The following is a 12,183-nucleotide window of genomic DNA, read 5'->3' on the forward strand; positions in this document are numbered from 1 at the left end:
TTTCAGGAGAACTTTTTTAATAATAACAAAACCCTTACCGCACCCCAATGGTGCATAGGGCACTGCTTCATATAAACGCAGTGTTATCTCGATTGTTTACACATGAAGGAAAAGTGATCAGCCCTCCACTTCAGGTACCAGTCCAGTGTAATATTGAATAAATATTACAGTGAAAAAATCACTTATTTATTAAACCCCCCTGGGAATCGAACCCTGGACCTCCAGAACGGTAGCCGAGCATGGTGACCATTACACTACGGAGGCGTAGAACGTTTTTAATGTTTAAAAATACAGTACAACTTTTTAAAAGTAAATATCAAGCCACTCATTGATCTTTTTACTGTGCAACAGATATTTCTAAATAAAACCTGGAGGTTATTCTCCATTTGAAAAATATTTATTATATTTAAAAAAATTAAAACAATACCTTTTCTTCAAAATGCAAAGACAACACTTCCTGCCCTGTAGCGGGTAAATATTAAGTTAAAAATATGCCGCTTTTGCTGGGATATAGTACATTTTCTGGGCATTCCAAAAACATGCACAACTGAAAATTTACAATTTTTGATTTATGACATTCTTGAAAGGAGTGAGCGAAATGTCCAATATGTTTTGCATTCGTAATGACTGCCGGTAGGAGATGTTTTGAAACGCTAGAAGACTCATGGTACATCAACGGAATAACGCAAACCAACGACATTTTACAAGATTCAAATTTTGTACTGATTTTTCTTGGCGGAACTACGTTTTATATGATAAAATAAGTACACAGTTCATTCCTCATTTATTTTATTGGACCAGTGACCGGGTTTCATCGTTACCTACATCATCAGACCGATGGGAGGCTACATAAAATTCTATGTTATAAACACAACAAAGCAGGGGTTGAAAACTATGATTTCATATTATTTTTCCAAAAATTTAAATTAAAATTCATCTTTTCAGACCAGTCCGATGACATTGGTAATGACGAAACGCGGTGAATGATCAAATAAAATATGTGTGGAGAAAACTAAATAGTTGTTGTTTTATTATATAAAATTCAGTTTCCTTATACTGTTTTAACCCATCTAGGAATCGAACAGGGACAAACCATTATTCTGATAGGGAATTGTTACTTTTTTCGGTTATTCAAATGGGAACGTATTCGTTACTTTTTCTCGGTTTACATTGCTTTACAGTTATGGACGTTAAATATATGGAGCCAGTAGTACGCACAAAAGGCATAATAGAGGGTGGAAGGGGTGTGGGCAGAAGGCAGATCTCCTGGCTCCGGAATATATGAGATTGGACGGGGATCAGGACTGTCGAGGCGCTGTTTAGACCTGCCCAAGACAAGGACAATTACCCACAAGTGAAATACGACATCAGGGGGACCTGACATGATACGCACAAAAGAAGAAATACGCAAAACGCAAATAAATTTATGCACTGATTGGTGTGTTCAGCTTTACATGATCGAATCTAGAAACCAATATAAGTAACATTAAAAAAAAAGTTATTTAAATCGATCACCTATGCGTACTTTAACCTTTTGACCGCATTAACTTTGTTCCTAAGAGACGCCCGTGCGCGTCGTGCGCACCGTGTGGTGGTATTTTGCCGTTTTTTAAATGATTAATTTTATCACATATTTAGTTAAAAAACGATTTATTTTCCTAAACAAAAACGTTCAATGGGATTCATTGTGCCTTTTTGGTACTCTATAATACACTTCTGTCACATTATTCTTGAAGTATATCGTAATATAAACAAATAAGATCGTAACATAAATAAATCAAAGCACCGTGTGTCACTCTTACCCACTGGCGATGAGACAGATATAGGGCATGATTATGGCGTGGACAATTACCAACCGCAAGAAAAATCAGGGATCTGTTCTTTTATTTGTGATGTTACAAATTATTAGTCAGATAATTCAACAGATGTCATAAGGCCAAGGATTGACGTATTATTTTTTCCAAAGTTACACACCATGAAAAAATCCCTCCAAGTTGAACTGAGGTTCGAAACTTGGAGCAAAGTAAAAACACACACGCTTATGTCAGCCGCGTATGGGGCATGTTTTGTGAAAACACATACGATTATGCGAGCCGCGTGGATCCGGTTAAGAACATTTCAAGTTTCATTTTGGCCACCCCTAATATTAATTGAAGCTTTAAGAATAGCGATGAATACAAATTTTACACGGTGTCCTAATTATTTTTTACACGCAACATACAAATTTGAAGTGTGCGGTATATATTTCAATGTGACTTCATCCATAAACACAATGTAAGAGCTATCCACTCCGTTTTATGAATAATTACCGGCACAGTAATTGAAACTTCCATCATCCATTGTTGGCAAACGGCTATATGTTACAATGCTGATAAATATTCATGAATCCCATATGGCCAGGAGATATGGTACGTGGTACATCTTACAGCATCTTAATTCACTCTTACGACTGTGGGAGAGAAATTCCTCTCAAAACTAATGCACATCTCATTATGTAAATTTGTGAAAATTTAAGGACATGCATATTAACATATACTTTCAATGGAACAAGGTTATATTATTATATTTTTTTTTTACATCTCAAAATAGATAATATGGATAATAGAATAAAAAATATGGAAGTCTGGGTATCTACGGGGCTTACGTCCTTCAGAGGCTGGTTTAAGTTATCACTTTACACACGTGTAACATTCACCAATTCTACCCATGATTGACAACCATACTACTCAAATTCTTTTAAGTTCTGTATAGTATAGTATCTGTATATTCTTCTTCATCTATGTTGAGATGTCAAAAATAATCAAAAATAACTCCTATAACACTGGCCAACACTTTACAAGTTTTGTTTTGTAACTTGTTAACGATCAGTTACCTATGCGCCATTGGGTGCGTATAAGGGTTAGAAGAAGAAATTTATTCGATATTACCCTGGACTGGTACCTGAAGCGGAGGGCTGATCATCTTTCCTTCACGTGTTAAACGGATCATGATAACACTGCGTTTATATGATGCAATGCCCTATGCACCATCGGGGTGCGGATGAGGGTTTGAAACAGTGAAGAAGACATTTATACCGAAAACTTTACACAGACTTAACTGTAAAAAACACATTTGATATTGATAACTGTATGAAAATTCAAAATTAGACAGGCAAGGGTCTACGGAGAGCAACAAAATTGACAAGCGGTCTATGCGGCAAAAAAGTTTGGGAATCTGTGATTTAAACCAAAGTGTTTATTAATAATTTTCATATGAATTACACAACATGTCGCTTGTATCTTGTGTTTTAATAGCCGGGAGTACTTGGTGACCTTAACACGAGATATAAAATTGGTCTAATTATACACGTAGCTCGTGTGATAGCTTCTAGGCATTGTCTTTTAATATAAAAAGAATGATTGAATGTGAACACCATCTGTCGGTTGGCACTTTTCATAAAACGTTTGAATATTTAAGTTTTATACCGACATTTCTTGGTGGAACCCCAATTTATATACAATATTGACACACTAAGGACGGGAAACGTATTTCTACCCATCGGTCGATTGATGCTTAACCTTTTAAACGCGTTAACTTTGTTCCTAAGAGACGCTCGTGCGCGGCTGTATTTCGCCGTTTTTTAAATTATTACTTTTATCATGTATTTAGTTATGAAACGATTTATTTTCCTAAACAAAAACGTTCAATGGGATTCATTGTGCCTTTTTGGTACTCTATAATACACGTGTGTCACATTATTCTTGAAATATATCGTAATATAAACAAATTAGATCGTAACATAAATAAATCAAAGCACGCATCGTGTGTCACTCTTACCCACTGGCGATGCGTAGCGTCGAGAGTGAGACAGATATAGGGCATGATTATGGCGCGGACTAATTACCGACCGCAAGAAAAATCAGGGATCTGTTGTTTTATTTATCCTTGTGATATTACAAATTATTAGTCAGATATTTCAACAGATGTCATAAGGCCGAGGATTGACGTATTATTTTATCCAAAGTTCCACACCATGAAAAAATCCCTCCAAGTTGAACTGAGGTTCGAAACTTGGAGCAAAGTGAAAACACAAACGCTTATGTCAGCCGCGTATGGGGCATGTCTTGTAAAAACACAAACGGTTATGCGAGCCGCGTGGATCCGGTTAAGGAGAGCAAGGGTATTTTTACCTTCTGCATTATCATTTCAAAGCCTCGTTTCAAAGTCAGAAAGAAAGAATTACATATTTATTGTTTGTTTATTAATATTAGACTACTGGGCAGACCACCAAATAAATGGTGGTTAACGATTTTCGAGTTAACGATTTTTGCCAGTACACCCACAATATATAATATTTTAATAATGTGTGCTTGTAATAATATTTATGGGTTTTCCCAATTAAATTCTGGAGTGATCATTGCCGCCCCAAAATTAGACGCTCTCCATTCAAAGTGACCTTATATTGTTGAATATATCAGTGAATTCTTGATCCGGGAGATGTGTTCCAGGATTCTTGATCCTGATGACATGAATGACGGATATTCTATAGCTGCCCCCTTTCCACTACACCGTGTCTGTCTTGACTCCACCAAATCATCTGAAAAAAAATCAGTAAAATTTTATCTAAATTGAAAGGCATATCCGTTATATTGACTCTTTTTTTCAAGTAAAGTGAGTACAGTAGAATTCTCCCTTATCCGTCCTCGGCTGGTCTACCACTTCAGTCGATTTCGCCATGCGTTAACTGACTATAACTGACTTTTGAAGTTATTTTTTACTATAAGCTACCTTAAACTTTCACATATCGCTCACTCCTTTCAACAACGTCATGTATCAAAAAACTTGATTTTTCAAGAGATCGTTTTTAAAGTTTAAAAAATAATATAAATGTATTAAAAATAAATATCAAGCCACTTATTTAACTTTTTACTGTGCAACAGATCTTTTTAGGTGAAACCTAAAGGTTCTCCAATTGAAAAATATTTAGTATCTTTAAAAAAAACAATTAAACAATACCTTTTCTTCAAAATCCAAAAACAACACTTTTTGCCCTGTAGCGGGTAAATATTAAGTTAAAAATATGCCGCTTTTGCTGGGATATAGTAAATTTTCTGGGCATTCCAAAAACATGCACAACTGAAAATTGTCAATATTTGATTTATGACGTTGTTGAAAGGAGTGAGCGATGTATATACACGCTAGACCCTATTTTCAAAGTACAAAAACTTATCCTAAGAATAATAAATAAATGCAACTCGACACACCCATCCAATGAGCTATTTACAAGCTATATGGTACTAGACGTACGGCAACTGTTCGTCAAGGAAGTACTGATTCACTTCTGGAATAAAATGGAAAAGGTTAGAATGCAACAAACTATTCGAACCCGGGCAGCATTAAATAAAAACTACATTGGCCCAGCCATTAAAACAAGTTTTGCCCAAAAAAATTTTTCTTTCCTCGCTCCAAAAATATTTAATTTGCTGCCCGAAACCATTAAGATTTCCAGGAGTGATCAGGTCTTTAAGAACAGTGTCCGTCGATGGTTACTTAACATTGGAAGGGACAAGGTGGAAAGTGAATTAATTAAAGTCCAGGTGTAATTATCACATTGAAAAACCTTAAAACATAAATTATTTTTGTATCTCCTGTATGTTATGTTTATAATCTAATCATTAAAAAATAAATATATATATTAAAAATTAAAAAAAATATATATAAACTTTGTATTACCATGTTAGTATTCGGCTCAATACAGGCCATGCCTAAAGAGCCGTAATACGTATAATAAATGTGTATATGAAATGAATATGTATATTGAATGTATCTATGTATTATGAAAATAAATAAATAAAAATAAAATAAAATAAAATATATTAACTAAAAAAAATAACAAACTAACCATCATGTTGCTTCTACGCAGGGAGGGCAGAGTGAATAGAACGCCACACCAATCTGTATTTGAAAACAATCTCCGCCTCTTCCACATTCATGCATCACTTCATACATACACGCCAATGCTATATTTAAAGATAAATATTTGTGTTTCTATCATTTACAAAAAATACTTCAATTTCATATTTCTGTGAGCCTAAGCGGCTAATTATTAGAAATAGGTATCAAATAGTGGTAGGTAGAGTGGGTTTGAACCGAGAAACTCTGACTCAAGAGTACGCGACACTAATCACAGGACCACACATTGGCAAATTGGTTAGATAGCATCTTAAGGTTAGTAATGTAAGGTTAGGTTAGTTTGCGTCACTCCAGGATTCTTTACCTCGGTAAGCGGTACATTCCCGGTGGGACTTCCCTTCTGTCCCCATCGTCACCAAGCCCCAAGCCGGCCACCATTTGTAGAATTTCCCTCTCTTTCTTCAGTTCTTCTCTCCCGCTTTCTACCTGGAATTCCATAAAACAAAATGTTTATTAAAACTTCATATACAGAAAAGAAAAAAGTACATAGGCGGGCTTATTGCTAAAAAGCAATATTTTCCAACCAACCAAAAACAGACTAGTGATATTGATCAAAACGTTTGATACCATATATAGCTGTTTACAATCAGAGGGTAAATAGTACTGGTCTTCATGTCATTAAGAAATAATAATAATAAAACCCTTATCCGCACCCGAATGGTGCATAGGGCACTGTGTCATATAAACGCAGTGATATCTTGATCGTTTTACACATGAAGGAAAGGTGATCAGCCCTCCGCTTCAGGTACCAGTCCATGATAATATTGAATAAATATTACAGTGAAAAAATCTCTTGTATTTATTTTACCCTTCTTGGGGATCGAACCCGGGACCTCCAGAACGGTAGCCGAGCGTGCTGACCATTACACTACGTAGGCGGATTAAGAAAAGTCTCATTATTTATTTAAACTTCATGTACAGAAATAAATAAGTACATTGGCGAGCTATATTATATACATTATATATTGATTATATATATATGTCCGCCTCCGTAGTGTAATGGTCAGCACGCTCGGCTACCGTTCTGGAGGACCCGGGTTCGATTCCCAGAGGAGGTAGGAATAAATACGAGTGATTTTTTCACTGTAATATTTATTCAATATTACCCTGGACTGGTACTTGGAGCGGAGGGCTGATCACCTTTCCTTCATGTATAAACGATCAAGATAACACTGCGTTTATATGACGCAGTGCCCTATGCACCATTGGGGTGCGGATAAGGGTCTTAGTATTATTATTAATATTTTCCAACTAACCTAAGATAGACTAGTGATATTGATCAAAACGTTTGATACCATATATAGCTCGGCTGTCCAAACTCAAAACACAGTAAGGGACATTTTTATAGTGCGTTTTTTTGCATTTTTGAACTAATTAGAATCTACTTAGTCCGAAAATGCAAAAAAAAGTACTACAAAAAAAGTCCCTCACTGTGTTTTGAGTTTGGGCAGCCGATATAAAGCTGTTTAAAATCAGAGGGTAGATAGTGCTGGAACATATAAAAGAGCATATTATTACAAATTGACGATAATAAGGAGGGCAAAGGAAAAAGGGAGTTTAGGGAAGGAGGTAGAGGGAAAGACTAAGAGAGGAGGTTTGATGGACAGTTAGGATTCTAATGATAGGTAGTAATGTCTCAGACGTTTCTTAAAAGTTATTAGGGAAGGTGCATTTTTTACAAGGAAAGGTAATACATTCCATAGTCAAAATGTTCATTTGGTACAGGAAAAATTACATAGCAGCATTGGCCATGGCACCTAGAGGTGCATACCCGCAATCATAGTAGCTTATAGTATAATAAGACAATATTTCAATTTTTAATTTGAGTTTTACTTAGTAAATACCACTATTTCTTAAAATCTATTGTGACGCGTGCTTCGATGCAGCCATATCATTTTCATTTTCAAAATTCGGTGTTTGAAAATGACCCAGACTTCCATACTCTTCTTCGTCTATGTTGAGATATCAAAATATAAAAATAACTCAAATAATTGGAAAAAATCCAGTATTTGGACACACTCAAAACGTTGTGAATAAATACTAAGTGCAACATTTTTAGTGTGTCCAAATACTTGTTCACAAATCTGGATTATCTGGAAAAATCTGGATTATCAATCACTGCGTTTCGAGTTTGCTCAATGTATCTTAGAAGTTCCAAGAATTTGTGTAGTGTGGTTGTCAATCATCAGAATGGTGAATATTGAACGCGTGGTAAGTGATCACTTAACCAGCCTATGACTTGTCATAATCCCTGTAAATATTCCCATATTTTCCTTCATTTATGTTTAGTAAAAAAAAAAACCCTTATCCGCACCCCAATGGTACATAGGGCACTGTGTCATATAAAAGTAGTGTTATCTTGATCGTTTATACATGAAGGAAAGGTGATCAGCCCTCCGCTCCAAGTACCAGTCCAGGGTAATATTGAATAAATATTACAGTGAAAAAATCACTCGTATTTATTCCTACCTCCCCTGGGAATCGAACCCGGGACCTCCAGAACGGTAGCCGAGCGTGCTGACCATTACACTTTAGATGTCTTTTTTTATTTATTTTTTTATAAAAAATATAAATATTTGTGTTTTTATTATTTCTACAAATATTTCAATTTGATACTATTTCTGTGAACCTTTTTCTAATAATGAGCCGCTTAGGCTCATTATTAGAAAAAGGTATCAAATTATGGTAGAGTGGGTCCGAACCGAGAAACTCTTACTTGAGAGTCCGCGACACTAACCACGAGACCACAACTCGACACAAAATGTAAAATTAATTCCAAAGTGGAGAAAATCCATTACATATATGGACAAATTCGAATTATTGTGACTCCTGAGTGAACAAAATCCAGGTATCGCTCACTCCTTACAAGAACGTCATAAATCAAAAATCGTCAATTTTCAGTTGTGCATATTTTCGGAATGCACATAACATGAACTATATCCCAGCAAAAGAGGCATATTTTTAACTCAATATTTATCCGCTACAGGGCAGAAAGTGTTGTTTTTGCATTTTGAAGAAAAGGTATTGTTTAATTATTATTTTTTTAAATATACTAAATATTTTCAAATGGAGAAAAAACCTTCAGGTTTTACCTTAAAAGATCTATTGCACAGTAAAAAGTTCAAAAAGTGTCTTGATATTTATTTTTAATACATTGTATTATATTTTCAAACTTTAAAAACGTTCTCCTGAAAACTCAAGTTTTTTGATTTACGACGTTCTTGAAAGGAGCGATATGTGAACAACTATTCACTCATAATGTTGTGAATAAACTGTTAACATTTTAACAGGTTGATGTCGCATCCTCACATTGTTTTCGTAATCAGGTAGGTACCCCATTCATTAGTATGCGCGGCCCTATTCTCGACTCGCGTGCAGTGGTCGGCATCGATAACGAAAGTCGACATCCACAAATATTTGGTGAATGGAATGTCAGGAATGTGTGTTACTATTCCACCTGTCTAGAAGGCAATGATTCTATCGCAGTGCCACCAATAGATACTTCGATCATGCTTATCGCCGTTTCATTTGCTCTTGGACAGTCTTTAAGCGCGTGAAAGAGCTAGCGCGATTCGGAATTGGTTTAGGAATGTTCTTAATAACGGTTCAACATAATAATAATATTGTTTATATATATATATATATATATATATATATATATATATATATATATATATATATATATATATATATATATATATATATATATATATATATATATATATATATATATATATATATATATAAATATATATATATATATATATATAAATATATATATATATATATATATATATATATATATATATATATATATATATATATATATATATATATATATATATATATATATATATATATATATATATATATATATATATATATATTATATATATATATATATATATATATATATATATATATATATATATATATATATATATAAATAAATATATATATATATATATATATATATATATATATATATATATATATATATATATATATATATATATATATATATATATATATATATATTATATATATATATATATATATATATATATATATATATATATATATTTATATATATATATATATATATATATATATATATATATATATATATATATATATATATATTTATATATATATATATATATATATATATATATATATATATATATATATATATATATATATATATATATATATATATATATATATATATATATATATATATATATATATATATATATATACCTGGATTATATAAGCCTTTCCAAATTTCAAACCCTTTTTCTGAGAAAGGTCCCTAATTAGTACAGGTAGACAGATAGTTTGAAAGTTCAAAAAATAGTCCTGTCTCATTTATTAGTGAAGTTTCTTGAGTTCTGGTTGTTGTTTTGTTCAGAGAGGTTATATAGTTATCGTGTCTTGTAAAAAAAAACCTAATTTTTAATTTTAGTTAATAAAGTATAATTTTTTTTTGTAAACACAAGTGTTTTTTTTGAAAAGGACAAAATGGGAAAAAATAAAGACATTTCTGAGGAAAAAAAGTCTAGTGTTATAGTGCTACTGAAATTAGGAATACTATCTAATAGAGAAATTTCAAAAAAAGAAAACGTTTCTCGTCAAACAGTGGACAGAATTTCAAAATCAATAAAAAATCAGTCACCCGCCACCAGCAATCGGCGAAAGAACTGTCGTAGGATTAGAAAAACAACACCGAGGACTGATCGAAAAATCGTTCAAAGTGCCTTAGAAAACCGTAGTGCATCAGCAAAAACATTAAAAATAAAATTGGAAGAAGAGGGTATAAATATATCGGTATCAACACTGAGGCGACGTCTTTACGAAGTAAATTTGAAATGCAGGCGCCCTGTAAAAGTACCAAAATTGACACCACGAATGAAAGCGGATCGATTAAAATGGGCCAGGCTACATCGAAATTACTCGGTAGATGATTGGAAAAAGGTATTTATTTAAATTGAATTTTCAACATATCATTTTAGTAAATAAACTTATATATTTGAATTAAACTTAAATTTCCATTATTTTTCAGATCATCTTTAGTGATGAGTGCCGGTTAGAAGCCGTGACAGAGAGCCGTCGATTCGTCAGGAGAACACCAATGGAACGTTACAATGAGGCCTGTGTGGTAAAAGTTATCAAACACCCCCCTGCAACAATGATATGGTCATGTATTATTAACAATTTACCTGGGCCGTTGTTTTTTGTGGAAGGAACAATGAACCAAAATTCCTATAAGCAGGTCCTCGAACGAATTTTATTGCCCTTCTACCATACACTCGACCCAACAGAAGGTCCATACACCTTTATGCAGGTTTGGGCACCTTGCCACCGGGCTAAATCAATAATAAAATTTTTGTCTAACAAAAATCTGCCTTTGCTCCCCTGGCCTGGAAATTTTACGGACCTTAATCCTATAGAAAACGTATGGAGCATGTTAAAAAATAAGGTATACTCATTTCCAAATCCGACAGTAGACTGTCTAAAAAAAATATTCAAAAAATTTGGTCAGAAGACGAAGAAATAAAAAACATGATAAAACAGTGCATTTTAAGTATGCCAAAAAGAATTGAGGCAGTTATTTCTGCCAAAGGTGGAAATACTAAATACTAGCTATATTTATATGAAAATATATGCATTATTTAAGCGTAGTAAAGTGTTCATGTAAATAAAATTCAATGTTGTTTTATTCAAGGTTTTCTCTGAGTTATTCCTGTTTGAATTGAGAAATTGCGCGAAATTCTGCGTGGCCCTAATTCATTGAGTAGATACTGTATATATATATATATATATATATATATATATATATATATATATATATATATATATATATATATATATATATATATATATATATATATATATATATATATAACGTGGTAATATTTTCCTTTTGAAAATTAAGTGTAAATAATATGTAAAGTGGGTGTATAATAATAAAATAAACAATGTGTTGCTTTGTAATTAAAGTTTATTCTTAATTTATCTTTATAATAATTTTTATATCTATCTATCTATCTATCTATCTATCTGATTCTGACAGTTATTTTTTCCTATCGGATCTCTTTTGTTTAATTCTGTGCGACGCATGCGGCATCTGGTGGTAGAACTGTTTTATGTAGGTACTTTTTGTAAGTACTTAATAAAATGTATAGGTAGGTACCTAGTTATTTTATTACATCTCCCCCCTTGGGGAAG

At 32.9% G+C, this 12,183-nt stretch overlaps 1 protein-coding gene across 1 annotated transcript in view; it reads right to left on the reverse strand.

Moving 5' to 3' along the window:
- Positions 1-1,170: 1,170 nt before the first annotated feature.
- Positions 1,171-12,183, reverse strand: part of LOC148307098 (uncharacterized) — a 47,419-nt gene continuing 36,406 nt past the window's right edge. The window contains exons 2-3 of the mRNA XM_088263941.1: positions 6,257-6,378; positions 1,171-4,576 (exon numbers count right to left, since the gene is read on the reverse strand). Of these exons, the coding sequence (XP_088120067.1) occupies positions 4,573-4,576; positions 6,257-6,378 (126 nt within the window). The 3' untranslated portion in view covers positions 1,171-4,572. The remainder of the gene's footprint in view (positions 4,577-6,256; positions 6,379-12,183) is intronic.

Source organism: Brachycentrus maculatus, unplaced genomic scaffold, assembly GCF_059751285.1.
Source record: "Brachycentrus maculatus isolate JH-2025_06_01 unplaced genomic scaffold, ASM5975128v1 h1tg000210l, whole genome shotgun sequence".
In the NCBI taxonomy this organism is placed as follows: Eukaryota; Metazoa; Arthropoda; class Insecta; order Trichoptera; family Brachycentridae; genus Brachycentrus; species Brachycentrus maculatus.